At 41.4% G+C, this 19084-nt stretch overlaps 1 protein-coding gene across 1 annotated transcript in view; it reads left to right on the forward strand.

Moving 5' to 3' along the window:
- The window catches only part of EFHC2 (EF-hand domain containing 2), a 194578-nt gene that overhangs the window by 153666 nt on the left and 21828 nt on the right, over positions 1-19084 (forward strand). The window contains 2 exon segments of the mRNA XM_060002095.1: positions 9110-9301; positions 11025-11117. Of these exon segments, the coding sequence (XP_059858078.1) occupies positions 9110-9301; positions 11025-11117 (285 nt within the window).

Here is a 19084-nt window from a genome sequence, read left to right on the forward strand (position 1 = left end):
GATGACAGGTTATAATATAATTCCAAGATTAAAGCTATTTTGCTTATACTTATCTATCCATAATGTATTATTTTTTAATTTATTTTTTATACAGCAGGTTCTTATTTGTCATCCATTTTATGCACATCAGTGTATACATGTCAATCCCGATCGCCCAATTCATCACACCGTGACCCCCACCCCCCACTGTTTTTTTTTTAAGTCTACTTTTCAGCTCTTTTTATCATTGCTGGACTTGTGTTTTGGTTTGATTGCTCTCTCTTTCTTTCTTTTTTTTATTACTTTTATAATTTTTCATTTTTAATAATTTTTAACGTTTTAATTGTTTAATTATTTTATTTTACTTTCTTTCTTTCTTTTTTTATTCCCTCCTTTTTCTTCTGAGCTGGTGGCTGACAGAGCCTTGGTGCTCCAGCCAGGCATCAGGCCTGAGCCTCTGAGGGAGTAAGAGCCGAGTTCAGGACACTGGCCCACCAAAGACCTCCCGGCCCCATGTAATATCAAACGGCGAAAGCTCTCTCAGAGATCTCCATCTCAACGCTATGACCCAGCTCCACTCAACGTCCAGCAAGCTACAGTGCTGAACACCCTATGCCAAACAACTAGCAAGACAGGGACACAACCCTGCCCATTAGCAGAGAGGCTGCCTAAAATCATAATAAGTTCACAGACACCCCAAAACACACCAACAGACACAGTCCTGCCCACCAGAAAGACAAGATACAGCCTCACCCACCAGAACTCAGGCACCAGTCCCCTCCACCAGGAAGCCTACACAACCCACTGAATCAACTTTACCCACTGGGGGCAGACACCAAAAACAATGGGAACTATGAACCTGCAGCCTGAGAAAAGGAGACCCCAAACACAGTAAGTTAAGCAAAAGGAGAAGACAGGAAAGCACACAGCAGATGAAGGAGCAAGGTAAAAACCCACCAGACCAAACACATGAAGAAGAAATAGGCAGTCTACCTGAAAAAGAATTCAGAGTAATGATAGTAAAGATGATGCAAAATATTGGAAATAGAATAGAGAAAATACAAGAAACATTTAACAAGGACCTAGAAGAACTAAAGAGCAAACAATGATGAACAACAAAATAAATGAAATTAAAAATTCTCTAGAAGGAATCAATAGCAGAATAACTGAGACAGAAGAACAGATAAGTGACCTGGAAGATAAAATAGTGGAAATAACTACTGCGCAGCAGAATAAAGAAAAAAGAATGAAAAGAATTGAGGACCATCTCAGAGACCTCTCGGACAACGTTAAACACACCAACATTCAAATTATAGGTGTCCCAGAAGAAGGAGAGAAAAAGACAGGGACTGAGAAAATATTTGAAGAGATTACAGTTGAAAACTTCCCTAATACGGGAATGGAAATAGTTAATCAAGTCCAGGAAACACAGAGTCCCATACAGGATAAATCCAAGGAGAAACACACCAAGACACATATTAATCAAACTGTCAAAAATTAAATACAAAGAAAAAATATTAAAATCAGCAAGGTAAAAGGAACAAATAACATACAAGGGAATCCCCATAAGGTTAACAGCTGATCTTTCAGCAGACACTCTGCAAGCCAGAAGGGAGTGGCAGGACATATTTAAAGTGATGAAAGAGAAAAACCTACAACCAAGACTGGTCTACCCAGCAAGGACCTCATTCAGATTCAATGGAGAAATTAAAACCTTTACAGACAAGCAAAAGCTAAGAGAATTCAGAACCACCAAACCAGCTTTACAACAAATGCTAAAGGAACTTCTCTAGGCAGGAAACACAAGAGAAGGAAAAGACCTACAATAACAAACCCAGAACAATTAAGAAAATGGTAATAGGAACACACATATCAGTAACTACCTTAAATGTAAATGGATTAAATTCTCCAACCAAAAGACACAGACTGGCTGAATGGATACAAAAACAAGACCCGCGGCATCCCTGGTGGCACAGTGGTTGAGAGTCCACCTGACGATTCAGGGGACACGGGTTCGTGCCCTGGTCCAGGAAGATCACACATGCCACAGAGCGGCTAGGCCCGTGAGCCATGGCCACTGAGCCTGTGCATCCGGAGCCTGTGCTCCGCAACAGTCAAGGCCACAACAGTGAGAGGCCCGCGTACCGCAAAAATAAATAAATAAATAAACAAGACCCGTATATATGTTGTCTACAAGAGACCCACTTCAGGCCGAGGGACACATATAGACTGAAAGTGAAGGGATGGAAAAAGATATTCCATGCAAATGGAAATCAAAAGAAAGCTAGAGTAGCAATTCTCATATCAGACAAAATAGACATTAAAACAAAGACTATTACAAGAGACAAAGAAGGATACTACGTAATGATCAAGGGATCAATCCAAGAAGAAGATATGACAATTGTAAATATTTATGCACCCAACATAGGAGCACCTCAATACTTAAGGCAAATGCTAACAGCCATAAAAGGGGAAATCAACAGTAACAAAATCATAGAAGGGGACTTTAACACCCCACTTTCACCAATGGACAAATCATCCAAAATGAAAATAAATAAGGAAACACAAGCTTTAAATGATACATTAAACAAGATGGACTTAATTGATATTGATAGGACATTCCATCCAAGACAACAGAATACATTTTCTTCTCAAGTGCTCATGGAACATTCTCCAGGATAGATCATCTCTTGGGTCAGAAACCAAGCCTTGGTAAGTTTACGAAAATTGAAATCGTATCAAGTATCTTTTCTGACCTCAATGCTATGAGACTAGATATCAATTACAGGAAAAAATCTGTAAAAATACAAACACATGGAGGCTAAACAAAACACTACTAAATAACCAAGAGATCACTGAAGAAATCAAAGAGGAAATCAAAAAATACCCAGAAACAAATGACAATGAAAACACGACGACCCAAAACCTATGGGATGCAGCAAAAGCAGTTGTAAGAGGGAAGTCTATAGCCATACAATCCTACCTCAAGAAACAAGAAACATCTCAAATAAACAACCTAACCTTACAGCTAAAGCAATTAGAGAAAGAAGAACAAAAAACCCCCAAAGTTAGCAGAAGAAAAGAAATCATAAAGATCAGATCAGAAATAAATGAAAGAGAAATGAAGGAAACAATAGCTAAGATCAATGAAACTAAAAGCTGGTTCTTTGAGAAGATAAACAAAATTGATAAACCATTAACCAGACTCATCAAGAAAAAAAGGGAGAAGACTCAAATCCATAGAATTAGAAATGAAATAAAAGTAACAACTGACGCTGCAGAAATACAAAGGATCATGAGAGATAACTACAAGCAAGTATATGCCAATAAAATGGACTACATGGAAGAAATGGACAAATTCTTAGAAAAACACAACCTCCTGAGACTCAACCAGGAAGAAATAGAAAATATAAACAGACCAATCACAAGAACTGAAATTGAGACTGATTAAAAATCTTCCAACAAACAAAAACCCAGGACCAGCTGGATTCACAGGTGAATTCTATCAAACATTTAGTGAAGAGCTATCACCTATCCTTCTCAAACTCTTCCAAAGTATAGCAGAGGCAGGAACACTCCCAAACTCATTCTACGAGGCCACCATCACTGTTATACCAAAGCCAGGCAAAGATTTCACAAAAAAAGAAAACTACCTACCAATATCACTGATGAACATAGATGCAAAAATCCTCAACAAAATACTAGCAAACAGAATCCAACAGCACAGTAAAAGGATCATACACCATGATCAAGTGGGATTTATCCCAGGAATGCAAGGATTCTTCAGTATATGCAAATCAATCAATGTGATAAAGCATATTAACAAATTGAATGAGAAAAACCATATGATCATCTCAATAGATGCAGAAAAAGCTTTCAAGAAAATTCAACACTCATTTATGATAAAAACCCTGCAGAAAGTAGGCATAGAGGGAACTTACCTCAACATAATAAAGGCCATATATGACAAACCCACAGCCAACATCATTCTCAATGGTGAAAAACTGAAACCATTTCCACTAAGATCAGGAACAAGACAAGGTTGCCCACTCTCACCACTATTATTCAACATAGTTTTGGAAGTTTTAGCCACAGCAATCAGAGGAGACAAAGAAATAAGAGGAATCCAAATTGGAAAAGAAGATGTAAACAGTCACTGTTTGCAGATGACATGATGCTATACCTAGAGTATCCCAAAGATGCTACCAGAAAACTACTAGAGCTAATCAATGAATTTGGTAAAGTAGCAGGATATAAAATTAATGCACAAAAATCTCTTGCATTCCTATACACTAATGATGAAAAATCTGAAAGAGAAATTAAGGAAACACTCCCATTTACCATTGCAACAAAAAGAATAAAATACCTAGGAATAAACCTACCTAAGGAGACAAAAGACCTGTATGCAGAAAACTATAAGACACTGATGAAAGAAATTAAAGATGATACAGACAGATGGAAAGATATACCATGTTCTTGGATTGGAAGAATCAACATTCTGAAAATGACTCTACTACCCAAAGCAATCTACAGATTCAGAGCAATCCCTATCAAACTACTACTGGCATTTTTCACAGAACTAGAACAAAAAATTTCACAATTTGTATGGAAACGCAAAAGACCCTGAGTAGCCAAAGCAATCTTGAGAGTGAAAAATGGAGCTGGAGGAATCAGGCTCCCTGACTTCAGACTATACTACAAAGCTACAGTAATTAAGGCAGTATGGTACTGGCACTAAAACAGAAATATAGATCAGTGGAGCAAGATAGAAAGCCTAGAGATGAACCCACACACATATGGTCACCTTATCTTTGCTAAAGGATTCAAGAATATACAATGGAGAAAAGACAGCCTCTTCAATAAGTGGTGCTGGGAAAACTGGACAGCTACATGTAAAAGAATGAAATTAATTAGAACACTCCCTAACACCATACACAAATATAAACTCAAAATGGATTAAAGACCTAAATGTAATGCCAGACACTCTAAAACTCCTAGAGGAAAATATAGGCAGAACACTCTATGACATACATCACAGCAAGATCCTTTTTGACCCACCTCCTATAGAAATGGAAATAAAAACAAAAATAAACAAATGGGACCTAATGAAACTTAACAGCTTTTGCACAGCAAAGGAAACCATAAACAAGACAAAAAGACAACCCTCAGAATGGGAGAAAATATTTGCAAATGAAGCGACTGACAAAGGATTAATCTCCAAAATATACAAGCAGCTCATGCAGCTCAATATCAAAAAAACAAACAACCCAGTCCAAAAATGGCCCAAAGACCTAAATAGACATTTCTTCAAAGAAGATATACAGATTGCCAACAAACACATGAAAGGATGCTCAACATCACTAATCATTAGAGAAATGCAAATCAAAGCTTCAATGAGGTATCACCTCATACTGGTCAGAATGGCCATCATCAAAAACTCTAGAAACAATAAATGCTGGAGAAGGTGTGGAGAAAAGGGAGCCGTCTTGCACTGTTGGTGGGAATGTAAATTGATACAGCCACCATGGAGAACAGCATGGAGCTTCCTTAAAAAACTAAAAATAGAACTACCATATGACCCAGCAATCCCACTACTGGGCATATACCCTGAGAAAACCATAATTCAAAAAGAGTCATGTACAGCAATGTTCATTGCAGCTCTATTTACAATAGCCAGGACGTGGAAGCAACCTAAGTGTCCATCGACAGCTGAATGGTTAAAGAAGATGTAGCACATATATACAATGGAATATTACTCAGCCATAAAAAAGAAACGAAATTGAGTTATTTGTAGTGAGGTGGATGGACCTAGAGACTGTCATACAGAGTGAAGTAAGTCAGAAAGAGAAAAACCAATACCGTATGCTAACACATATATATGGAGTCTAAAGAAAAAAAAATGGTTCTGAAGAACCTAGGGGCAGGACAGGAATAAAGACACAGATGTAGAGAATGGACTTGAGTACATGGGGAGGGGGAAGGGTAAGCTGGTACGAAGTGAGAGAGTAGCATGGACATACATATATACTATCAAATGTAAAATAGACAGCCAGTGGGAAGCAGCCGCATCGCATTGTACAGGGAGATCAGCTCCGTGCTTTGTGACCACCTAGAGGGGTAGGATAGGGAGAGTGGGAGGGAGACGCAAGAGGGAGGAGATATGGGGATATATGTATATGTATAGCTGATTCACTTTGTTATAAAGCAGAAACTAACGCACCATTGTAAAGCAATTATACTCCAATAAAGTTGTTAAAAAATAATAAAATTTAAAAAGAAAAGACATGGAAAGCAGTGGAATACTGAGGTGTTTAAAACCCAGGCCTGCAGAACACAGCAGATATAAATTTTCACTGCAGTGAGGTCAGGATAATTTCAGTTTATCCAATGAAAAGGAAAATAAACTTTTTTTTAAACATCTTTATTGGAGTATAATTGCTTTACAATGGTGTGTTAGTTTCTGCTTTATAACAAAATGAATCAGCTATGCATATACATATATCCCCATACGTCCTCCCTCTTGCGTCTTCCTCCCACCCTCCCTATCCCACCCCTCTAGAGGAAAATAAACTTTTATGACCTGGTGGGGCTAGAGCAGGTTTAGTTAAAGGTACGTGGTAAGTTTCTAGTTATTGCTGCAGACGCTCTTTTCCCTCTCCTTCGGAGTGTGCCAACTTCTTCTTCATGCCATTTTCTATCCTCAAAAAGAAAAAGATTTCAAATGGGTATTTTTCTGACGATAAAAGTAATATTTGGGGCTTCCCTGGTGGCGCAGTGGTTGAGAGTCTGCCTGCCAATGCAGGGGACACGGGTTCGTGCCCCAGTCCGGGAAGATCCCACATGCCATGGAGCAGCTAGGCCTGTGAGCCATGGCCGCTGAGCCTGCGCGTCCGGAGCCTGTGCTCTGCAACAGGAGAAGCCATAACAGTGAGAGGCCCACGTACTGCAAAAAAAAAAAAAAAAGTAATATTTGATAATTATAAAAATTCAGAAAAAGCAGACATTTTATATATAGGTATAAAATCATTTTTATACCTATATATAAAGAAAGCTCAGCAATCAGGGATGCTATAGATGTTTTGGTATGGAGCCTTCCAGTCTTTTTTTCTGTGTATATATATGTCAATATGTACCAGTATCTTTAGTTTCATTGGGATCATACTACATTTATCAACATAGCATGGATGTCTTTCATACCAATTAATACCAGTCAACAGCCTACTTTTCATGGTTGCGTAGTGTTCAATTCTGTGCATGTGTCATGACTGATTATTCCATGACCAGTGTTGTAAATGAGCCAGGGGCTTCCCTTGGAGTGGTTCCTCCGTGGTCACTTGGCTCTCTGTCAGAGATGGTTGGTGACTCAGGGTTTCTGAAATTGCTTTCTCTTACTTATTTATGCGGGTTAGTGATAGCCCTCAAAGCACAGGTCATGGATGGAAAAGGGAATAGAGAGGTCTGTTAAAAAATCAGCTCAAAAGCCACTGTCTTCAGCTTTCCCTGAATGAGCCCCACTCCATGTGGTCACTCTTTCTTCTGCGTCCCAACAGAAGAGGGACAGAATAGTATGCAGGAGCATGGGCTCTGGAGCCAGACTGCAGGGGTTTGCATTCTGACTTCGTGACATTGGACATATTACTTCACATTTCTCTGCCTCAGTGTTCTCATCTGTAACATGGGGCTAATACTAGTATCTACCTTCTGGGCCAGATGAGATGATCCATGCCAAAAGGACCCAGCAGCACAGGACCTGGCACATAGCAAGAACTCAACAAGTGGTGAGGGTTATTATTATTACTCAGTTCATTCAAGTGGCCCTCCCAGTTAGTAGCTAGGGAGCTCATCTAGATGCCTGGACAGCCCAAATAGATTATAGACTCCGAAAAGTTCAGATGCCAAAGTGACTACAGTGTTTTCCAGATAGTGAGCCCCCGGCCAATGTTACTGATTGATTGTCTAATCCAAACTGACTTGCTGCAATGGTGGGGTCCTCTTGGTTGAATTTGGCCTCCATTTCCCGTTAAAAAAACAAAAGCAAAGCAAAACAAAACAAAAACCCCAGAGACCCTAATAAGTGGATGTAGGTGAAATACAGTTCCTTCAGGTAGGTCAACATCATAGCTGTGGGCTTTCCTACACTCTATCTAAGGAAATTCTTGACCAGATGAACCTATAGATCTCTTAAATGATAGTGAAAATGACAAGAAACATTTAAAAGAACTAAAAACCATATTATTCCAAAAGACCAGTCTATAACAGAAGAACAAATCTTGTATTCCCTCATTTATTTGGGATTCTTGGGAACTGAATTTTTTCCCAGTAAGTAGATTTTCTAGATGGTGGAAGCTTATTCATTTAACCACCATAACAGTTTGCATTTTAACCATTTTGATGTAATTCTTTCTAATGCCTGTTGCATGGGTTATGGCTTTCGTATAGCGAATATATTGAAAACATGTCAGCCAATTTGTTAAGCTTTGAGGCCTCATTGTGAATGTGTTGCTGTCATTTGTTTTTTTGTTGTTGTCTGTTTGTTTGTTTGCTCTGCCAAATGATATCAGTGCCATTTGCCTTCTAAAGACTCAGACAACTGTACCTTTACACAGTTCTTTTCACTTTTCACTTTTTTCTCTCACTGGTAGGGTGTGTCAGTTTTTACTTTTTACTACAGAAATGTGCATAATCGCTTTCCCCATCTCCAAAACACCTTTCTAACTTACTGATTTATAAGCTTTATACCCTGGGAAAACAGAACCCCAAGTCTGTTACTATTTTGTATACAGTAAGGTTAATAGGTATTGAATGAAATCACGTATTTAGTCACAGGATTTTTGACCATTCGAGGACTTTAAGAATTTACTTCCTGGTTGTAGGCTGTTATGTGGTAGAAGTTTGACTCTGGGCAAAGTGCCATTTTATTTATAAGCTGTTGTGCTTATTGTTTTCCATTCTAGCACGAGTGCCTTCCTGTTGCTCATAGGTAGAGAAATTAAATTAAAGAAAAATAATAACCTGTCTCTGGGCAGTTGGTAAAGTCTTGTAAAGTGGGATTTGGATATTTTTAATAGAAAGAAAGGTAAAATAGTCTTAGATATAATTTCTTGAGTGTTTTTCCATTTTCTTTACAGAGAAATAATGATGCGTCTGTCGGGAAACTCACAGACTAAGAAGTTATAACCATTACACGTCACTACCAGGTGCCTGAGGATCCCCGTCCAGATACGAATGTCCTAATTGCACAGGCCCATGAACAGCTCAAGAAAAATACTTTTGAGAATTTTGAAAGACTCATTGCTACCTGTGTATACCAAGATCGGGAAAAGTAAGCTTTTATTTTATTGATTCTAATAAATCATTTACGTTTCTGTGAACCTGACTAATGAAGGAATTTGTATTTTATCAAAAAGGGCAAAAAGAAAATTGACATGTCTTCTCATACTCCACCATGTAGCAAAGCCACCTTAAATCATTTTTGGAGATTATCTGGGTACAGATATTTCATAGTGATGGATGGTGAGCTTTGCTTGTTGATGGAATAGGGGAGGCCCTGTATCTTCAAAAGAATAGGATTGCCCCTTTGCATTTTCTTTTAATTGGTTTCTAGAGGTTTTCAATTGAAACATAGTAAATCAATGTTAGAAGGTTTAATTCTGAGATGTCGTCTCTTTACATTATTTTAGTGATAAGTGGGATTTATAAGTGTGACTTTTATAATACACAGAACAGGGGATTTGCAAGTATACTTTCTATAGAATTTCTTTGAAATTATTTCTCCTTGAAGATAATGAAGCTCAGCATAATCTATTTCGAATACATTTATCGTGTTTGCATTGAGCTTTATTAAGTCACTGTTACAAACAACTGGAGCTCCATCTTAATATGTTTTGGTGTTCATCTTATCCACAGACTGATATAGTGGGGGGGACGGAATACTCAACTGGAATTAGAAAACCTTAGATCAAACTCTAGCCTCTGATTTTATTACTACAGACCACTACCATCTCTTTCCCCCATGACCCCTTCCTTCATCCCCAAACCTGAAGTCTGCACCCCAAGTGGCTACCTACATACCCTAAATATCGTTGAAGGTCCCATAGTTTATTTTAGTTGTGAATAGTTTTTTTCCTAATCCATAATACACCCTTGTTGAGTTGTTATAAAGATGGTATTTTTCCTTGAATCTTTAAGCTTCTCTGAGCCTCCTGGAGGATGTGTGGCCTGAGCTTTGCATGACCCTGGCCTCGCCTTCCACCCTAGTGGTACCCCTTCCCAGGGTGAGAATTGTAACCCTCCTTCGCTAAAGGAACACCTCCTGGGAAAATGGGGCTAGTTGATCAGACAACTCTGAGGTTCTCCAGATCCAACAAGCTCCAATTCTAGACATAAACATTCTCCTATCATTTTATAAACTACTGCAAAGAAAGAAGCCCACTTTCTTTCCTGTTGGTTCTAATTTTGCCTGATGCCTGGAAGAACACTGTCTGAGTTAGAACATTGGACAAGCATTTCTGTGCCCTCAGCAGGCTGGGGAAAATGACTGTTGGGCTGGTCTGGAGAAAAAATTGAGGTGAATGTTAAGGCCCCGGTTGGGGCTTCTAGGTTATAAGGTTTGGGTCCAAGGAAAAGACTAGAAAAACACCCTCCAGTCATATAATACTTGTGTTGGAGGCTCTAGATGCCTGTCAGATTAAGAGATGTTTTCAAATATCAGAACCATTTTTGACTAGTGGTCAAGAATGCAGATCGATTACTTAGAGCAACACTCGTGGCTACAGCCTTAATAGGCTGTACTATCACCAACCAAGAATCTGAATCTTGATGGAAAGGCCTTTGTAAGGACAGAATCTAGTGACTTGTGAAATGGAAAAACAGTTGGTGAAATGCAGTATTACTGTTTTTCCTTACTGTGATTCCAGTACCAGTTTTCATACTTATTTCCAGGTGCATGCTTTTAGGACACATCTGTGTTTTCTTTCCTATAGAGTGTAATTGTTACTCAAGAGACACAAAGTATATACAAGCCCATTTACTTTGTTTTAATGCAGGGAAAAATTATTACCCAGCAAAGACATCAAAAGGCTGTGCAGGTCCTCCTGATTACCTTTGAATGATGATCTTCTGGGATCCTTACTCTCCAGGTAAGTGAGAACTCCACCCTCATGGGCAATGTCCTGCATATTTTTGTTTCAGAGACTATTCCTGGTTTTTTGTTTGTTTGTTTTTTGTTTTTTTTGCGGTACGCGGGCCTCTCACTGTTGTGGCTTCTCCTGTTGTGGAGCACAGGCTCCGGACGCGAAGGCTCAGCGGCCATGGCTCACGAGCCCAGCCGCTCCGCGGCATGTGGGATCTTCCCGGACCGGGGCACGAACCCGTGTCCCCTGCATCGGCAGGCGGACTCTCAACCACTGCGCCATCAGGGAAGCCCTATTCCTGGTTTTACATCTGCCTTTAATTGCCCTTGATTTACCCTTGACTTTTTATTTATTACCGATGACACATCTCCATTTAAGTGTTAAAAAGGAAAACTGAGTCATGATTTTGAATGTTAGGGAGCCTATTATGAAGTATCATTTTATCTTTTTAACATTAAGATATACTTATATGCACACAGATTCCTGGGACAAAATGAAAATGTACAAACTCATTGGTTATGAGAGTCTTAGATGTAAAATTTAGGGCAGATTTTTCAAAGCAGTAGTTTCTAATGGCCACAGACATGCAGTAAGAGCACCTCGTGTTATTAGCACAGAGCTCTGTCCTGCTAGAACACTAGATGTAAAGTGCAGAGATTCTGATGTTGCAAAAGGGAAGCACAGTCAACTGCTTTCTGAAACACCTCACTTCTTGTACTGAACCTGACTCTTGACTTCCTGGCACCGCCCTCCTAGCCACCCAGACTCTGGTCATCTTTTATGCTTACCGTGGCATGACTCCAGCCCCCCCCCCCAGCATACTTATCTTGATAATTCTGACATTTGGGGCTGTGTTCTAGGCATTGTTATCATTGCTTTGAATACATTACCTCATTTACTTTGTGAGGACAACTTGGTGAGGTCAGAGCTATTATCCTATCTTAAAAGAGGATGCTGAGGTCTAGAGAGATAAAATTTTGCCTAAAGTCACGTTTTCTAGAAAAAGAAGAGCTGTGACTTAACCCCTGAACCTTTAAAATGCACATCTTCTGCTTCTAACCATTTTGAATTATTGTCTACAACTAGCCAGTAGATTAGAATGTCTTGACAGTCCTACCTCCTTTCTACTCCTTGCATCTACTCTCTCCCCTCCATTCCCGCCATCTTCACTCTTGTTCTGACCCACCTTTCTTCTTGACTGTTGGCAGGGCTTCCACATTGGTCTTTCTTCCAATGGCCTCTAAATTTTTAAATCCATCTTTACGTCTTGCAGCTAAGTACCTTCTAAGAGCAAGAATATCATAGTGTCACTCTTCTATTCATAAGCCTTCTGTACCATTTCTTTGTTCTCTGAGGAATGACCAAACTCCTTAGCTTTGAGCTCCTTCTCCCCCTTCTCCATTGTGGGGCTTAGGGTTGCCACTAGGGCATTTATTCTCAAGCAGGGGCTGGAGTGGGGAGTCCTCATCTGAGACAAAAAAAGAAACAAAAGGAAGCAGACAAAACTAAATCCCATGTGGGAGAACTAGAGTCCAAGGTATCAGGAGGGGAATCAAGAAGAGGCCAATTCAGTTGGATGTGTGTATATGCATTGGATTGACCTGGGGTTATCTTCTAGACTATCAGCTCTATTTGCTTTCATTTGCTAGCAGCAGTATGAGGGATAAATATGCCATCCCAGTGTAAAGGACCTGAGATGAAATAGGCAGGCTTAGGAGCTCAGTTTCTCCACAGTTATCACATTCCCAAAGCTCGTCTTCTCATTCCCAACAGTCCAGGCAAATGGCTCATTTAGCTTTTCACATGTATTCCTCCTGCATTCCCACTTTTTTGCCTTTTCTCTTGCTGTTTCTTCAGTAGGAACTAGCTTCCAATTTTCTTCACCCGCTGAAAGCTTGTTCTTTATGACCCGTTTCAAATAGCACCGTATCCATGAAGCCCTCTTGGATTTGCTTGCCTGGCGGTGATTATCTCCTCCTAAGGATTCTCACCGCACTATTTATATTTCCTTTTTTTGTCTCTTACCTTGTAATGAAGACTTGTGACTAGACATTTGATCCACTTAGATACAGAGACCTGCTTCTAACCTGTTTGATTTACTGCCTAAAAATAAGCAGTGGCCTGTCACATCTTGACAGTTTTACCCCTACCTTGTCTCCTATATTCTTTGAATCTACTTGCTAGCTGTGTAATCTTGTGCAAGATTTTTGACCTGCCTGAACCCCAGATTCCTTACCTCTAGAATGAGATAACACCACCTACTTCCTCGCGGTTCTCAGAGTGACTTGAGATAACATACATAAATTCCCCAGTGCCACAGCACCTGGTACTAAGTACTGACCGGGGACTAGGAGAGGAGTTTCCATCAGGGACCGTAGACCACACACTCTGACTTAGAAATGAACTGGAAGAGACCTGCATCCTTCCACATAGAGGAAGCCTTGTTTTTAAACAGTTGGATCTGAATGCCTTTCACACATTAAGCTGTCTTCTAGTCAGGAAGCTGCGGATGTTTATTAGATTATCTCTTGATGGCCTCGAGGATGAGTTGTCCTGGAAAGTCCAGTAATGTGGGAGCCTGGCCTCCGGGGGACCTAGATGTTTCCTATCCAGCACTGAGGCCACCAAGTCATCATCCTCTCATCCTCTCAGCAGACTGTTTTGTCTTTGCCTTGACGATTTGACATTAAAGGCAGAAAGACGATTCCCCAACTCGTTGCGAAGCCGGTTCAGTCTCAGATCACATCCGCCTCTGAGCCCGGCTTAGCTCTGAGGAGGTCATCCCTCTGAGCCGCTAAGCAGTCTAACTTTGCCTCTAATTGTGCACTGACCCTTCTCCACACTCAGGGGAAACTTCAGACTAATCAGATTAGAAAATGTCTCATTCCCATTCCCCTCTCCCTCCAATATGCCCTGCCACGATTTGGGTCACATGCTTGGTGTTTTGCATCATCTCCGCAGATTCCTTTCAAAGACTGCCCTAATTCCTAATGGGCCCATCAGCCTGCAGCTTACATTTATATTCTGCATTCTTATTGTTCCCCACAGACTCCACAGGGCTTTCCAGAGCCTTGACCAGACTCTCTTTCTACACAGCCCTCCTGTGGCACGCTAAGCCAGAGCCCCTCTGACGTCTGCAGTCTCCCGTGGGAGACAGGCCCCGAGTTTGTTGACTTGGTTCAGCACACACTCTGCCCAGGGGCAGTTTTACCTGCCTTGGGATGGAGCTGGGCAGCTGTTGAGCATCTGTAGAGCCCCGCTGCTGTGTGAATTCAGATCAGGAGATGAAAACCTACGTGGCTAAAGATTCGGATGATTTCTTTCACCCACTCCAGATTGTTACCTGTGAATTTCTCCTGACCCGGCATGTGGGTACGAAGATTTCGCCTCTACTCCATTTCCATTTTTCTTGTGATTCAGTTAGGTCTTTTCCTTATGAGCACGAGTCCTGCTGGAATCAGCACTTCAAAATCTCTTCACATCTGGTTACCCAGCCCCTGTCAGTTTGTGCTGTGGTAGCTGGTATGAGGTCACTTTACTTGCCAAATGAAGTCAGAAGTCGTTTCACTAATGCACAGAGCATCAGACTTAAATGTTCAATGTAGTGGTAGCTACTACCCGTTCATAATAGGAGTGGCACTCTGTATTGACATAGTGCCTAGGGCCCTAGAATGTCTTGTAAATCCTTGAGCCCATTAAAAGGTACATTTTAGTGGATGGTAGGCATGATACCTCATTTCATGGGTGCAAACGTTGAGGTATAAGGAGACTCCCTCACTCAAAGAGCTTGCTTCAGGCCTGAATGGATCTGTAATGGAATTAAAATGACAGCTCCCTAAGATACCCTAAACCTTTGTTTCTATCTGAGCTCCTAGGGGTAGGAACGATATCTCATTCACCTTTGCAATCCCGGAGACTTGTCCTGTGCTGGTACACTGGGCAGCGGGGAGAAACACATGGGCTTGATTTCTAGCAGAGCTGCTTCTGAAGTCCAGCCCTACTGCCTTCTGCCCAGGTGATCCCTGTAAATGGAGTCAACCCCTCTCCACCTTCATTAGGGTATTAATATGTCCTCAGTACTAATAAGCAAGAAATCCTGGTTCTCAAACCATAAGAGGTAGGGAGTATTCTGAGGTCATTCCATACTGTGTTCCTGATGGGACTGGGGAGTAAAGAGGCAGCCTCCTCCCCTAATTGTAGCCTTCCGAATTGGGACTTGGAATAGCTGGAAATTCAAGTGCGACTCTTTCCCCAGCAGCTCTGCCCCAAGCTAGTCTTTTACAGCTGTCTTTGGGCTCCATGGAATGCCTTAGAACTGGCTTCCCAAGAGAGCTGGTGCCTCATCCAGAAATATCAGTTAAAATGGAAAAAGTTAACAGGGCTTTAAAATCATCTCATTATACTCTACCCAGCCTCTCCCTCTGCCCCCCTCCCAGAGGCATGGTTGGGGCTCAAGTGATTTCACCCAACAATACGTGGCAGTGAAGCTGAGGGGCAAGGGTTGATCCATGTGCTTGCTAATGTTGCAGAGTGTTTGGTGCACTGGGAAGTTTTCAGAGAGAAACCCTCTTCTGTCCCTCTCCTTCTCTCTCTCTCTCTCTCTCTCTCTCTCTCACACACACACACACACACACACACACACACACGCACACACAGATGCTTTCTACCTTTTCAAATGTAAGGTGATTTGGTCCCTAAGGAGATCTGTGCTGGGCTCACAATTGGAATTTAGAGGTCTGGCGATTTGAGATCACAGGAGTTAACTCACTGGCAACTTGGGCAGCGCCATCTTGCCGACTCCTAAGTTTTTGTGGCCGTCGGGGTAGGGTGGCCTAGAGCTCCACTTCTTTTCCTTAAGTGTCTGGTCTTTAAGACTCTCACCAGGTGTTTCAGTGTGCACCCCTGGGTTTGTTGGGTAATGAACTGAAACCAAACACAGCCAAGTGAGTCAAAAATTGTCTTCACTACCCTCCCTCCCTTTCAGCCCTGGTCCTGCCGCCAGCCCGTTCCCCTAAGTTATGAGATGGCCTTTGCGGCAGAGGGGGACCCATGTTACTCTTCAGCAGAATACAGCTGCTGCGCCTATTACCTCCACAGATGGTGGAAATAAAGCAGATCAGGATTATTCCCCACAGCAAGGAGATGGATGGCTTCTGCGGTTTTCAAGCCATTCATCATTTTTGGGAGGGGGACCAGGAGTACCTGTCAAATGACACGTTAGACTCACTTCTTAGAACTCCCACCTAGCAAGGCATTGGGAAGCCTGCTTGCGGTTCATTATTATCTAGAGGAGAAGCGGAGAAATCGGCTTCCCTCCCTCTTCTTCCTTTAGTTTGTGTAGGGAAGGAAATGGCGGCTTGCCCAAGTATCAAAGGGAAAGAAGAATTTATGGAGGTTTTAGGAAAACACTTTAGCACTGTGAGCTGGCACTTTAAAGTAAGGAGGCTGACTTTTTAACAAGCATCGACACACTTGAAAGCCAGAATTAGTGTTGCCCTTTAGGGCAGTCCCCCTGGAAGGCTGTGCGCTGATTCCAACAATGTCGCCATAGAAAGCTCTTCTTTGGAATCGCCTTCACAGCCTTTTCAAAAGAATTTCCTCCATAGTGGCAAGTCTTTGTCCTTTGACCATGAATCAGAGTCTAAGCAAGAGTCAAATGTCATTTGGCAAGGAGCGAAGTAGGGGATTCAGGTGGAAAACCAGGATGCTAACATTTTTGATCAGAAGCACAGCACGACCCTGAAGTAAGGAGATCCATTTTCTATACGATTCATGGGCTTTTCCAAAATACTTTGAAAGGATGGAGAGGATTTGGTGAATGATTACCTGTAGTCATGAGGCAGGAGGGACGGCTGGGGAGATAGTATTCAGGGGAAATTGACCTACTTGTCCTCACTCCCCTAATAGTCAAGCGTTTCTCCGTCTCCAAACTTCTCCCTCTCAGCTCCTTCTCCAACCTGGACTGTTTTTAGAGCTGCAACACTCCTTTGTATCCTAGTCTTTTCTCTCTCACAACCTGATCTAACGGTAGCGTATAGTAGATGTAGTGTATAGTAGCAAATGAGGGCGTGAAAAATCCCACTGTATCAGTGGTCCAGGGGAGGAAGCTCTGTGCTGAGTTCTGGAGCATGGAGGAAAACCGGGACATGCTCCCAACGAGTGGTGTTCCTGCCTTGCCAAGTCTGACTTGTATAAGTTCACCACCTTGGAAAGCACGCTTCAAGGTCTCTCGTCTGCTTTTTACACTTCTTACATTTTTATTTATGCCAAACGGATACATGCTTATAGTAAAAAAAAAAAAAAAAATCAAATCATTCTAAAAAGTTTATTCCGACAACAGCAGTTTCCAGCCACATCTCTCCCCACCTCCCAGACCCGTTCTCAAGAAACAGCCTTTCAGTCCTTCTAGCTGTTTCTGCAGACCTTTAAATAGCATGTACGTACTGCTATTTCTGGATTTCTCATTTTTAGATACTGCTACTACTTCCTGTTACGATGCTTGAGAATTTAGCATAATATTGATTCCCATTACTGGTGTTCTTTCTGGATTCTCTTAGGATCGTCTTTTTATTCCTGGTGCTCTGGAAGTTCATGATGGGGCTTGTGGTGTGTGTGTGTGTGTGTGTGTGTGTGTGTGTGTGTGTGTGTGTGTGTCTGTATATAGATTCATTGTGCTTAACAGTTTATGGGCCCTTCCGGTCTGGAGACTCTGTCCTTTGGCTCTGATAAATTTTCCATTAATTTTAAAATAATTTCCTTTCCTCCATTTTTATTTTTCTCTTCTGAGAACTCCTATCATTAAGATTTTGGCTCTCTTGAATTTGGATCGTTCTCTCCCCAACTTTTCTTTGTCATTATGATGTCCTTACTAAGGGGTTTCCTCAACTTTACATTCCACCCCTTCTTCTGCATCTATTTACTACTATCATGTTTTTTATTCCAAGAGCACACTTTTGGTTCCTATTTTTAGTCTTCTGTTCTTTTTTCGTGGGTGTAATATATCCTCTTATCTCACATCTTTCCCTCTGCTACCTGAATTATCTATGTTGCTTGATACCTTTTTTTTTTTTCCTGTTGCCGTTTTGACTTCTGTCCTTAATGTTGGAAGCCTTGAGGGTGGGTCTTGTTGATTAGTGGGTTTCACTGCATGAGTCATCTCCTAGCCCACATTTTCATTAGGTAATCCCCAGAAGCCACAATTTGGGGCCATTCAGAGTATTGAGAGGAGAATCCTATCTTCTCCTGTGGGGCTAGGAGGGAGGGTGGGATAGGAGAAAGGAAGAGAATTTAAGTATGGCCACTGGTGTTCTGGAAACAGAAAAGGAGAAGGAAGGGGGCTGAGAGACCCAAGTTCAGTATAGTGTGTAATGTCCTTCTCTACCCTCCATTATGCTTCCTCTCCCCAAGACTAGAACTGCTTTTGTTGAATTTCTCTGGAGAACAAGCCTCACTCCCCTGTAGGGAAGAGTACAGTGTACAAGGAGATACCTGAGGGTTCAGCTGCTCTTGCTTTATTTAGGCTTTCAAACAGTCCTGTTTTCCGGCCCCCACCGTATCCCTGCCTTTATTGGCACCTGGAGTCTGTAATCGCTGAGCCTCTCAGAAGTTTTGTGGGCCACACTGGCTAATCTCTAAGTGCCCCCTGCCTCTGCCATGGACATTTCAAGTTCAGCTTCCCTTCCTCAGCTCTGCCGAGCCAGTTACCAATCCTTAGTCTGATTTCCATCTTGCAAACGATTTTGAAATCTCTTGTCCACTGTTGCCTTGTTTTCCAGCTATCTTTGCCATTGGGGGTTATCACCTATTTTTATTTCTTTGTTGTCATTTTGGTGAGATTTTGGTGGGAAAGGGAGATAAATATTTGTGAGTGACCCATCGTGATTTACTGCAACTCTATCCACTTCCCAAGAGCAAAGAATTCTTCCAAGAAGCATTGGCTAATTTTATCCCTTTTAATTGAAAGATTCTTTGTT

The sequence above is a fragment of the Delphinus delphis genome, chromosome X (genome assembly GCF_949987515.2).
Source record: "Delphinus delphis chromosome X, mDelDel1.2, whole genome shotgun sequence".
In the NCBI taxonomy this organism is placed as follows: domain Eukaryota; kingdom Metazoa; phylum Chordata; class Mammalia; order Artiodactyla; family Delphinidae; genus Delphinus; species Delphinus delphis.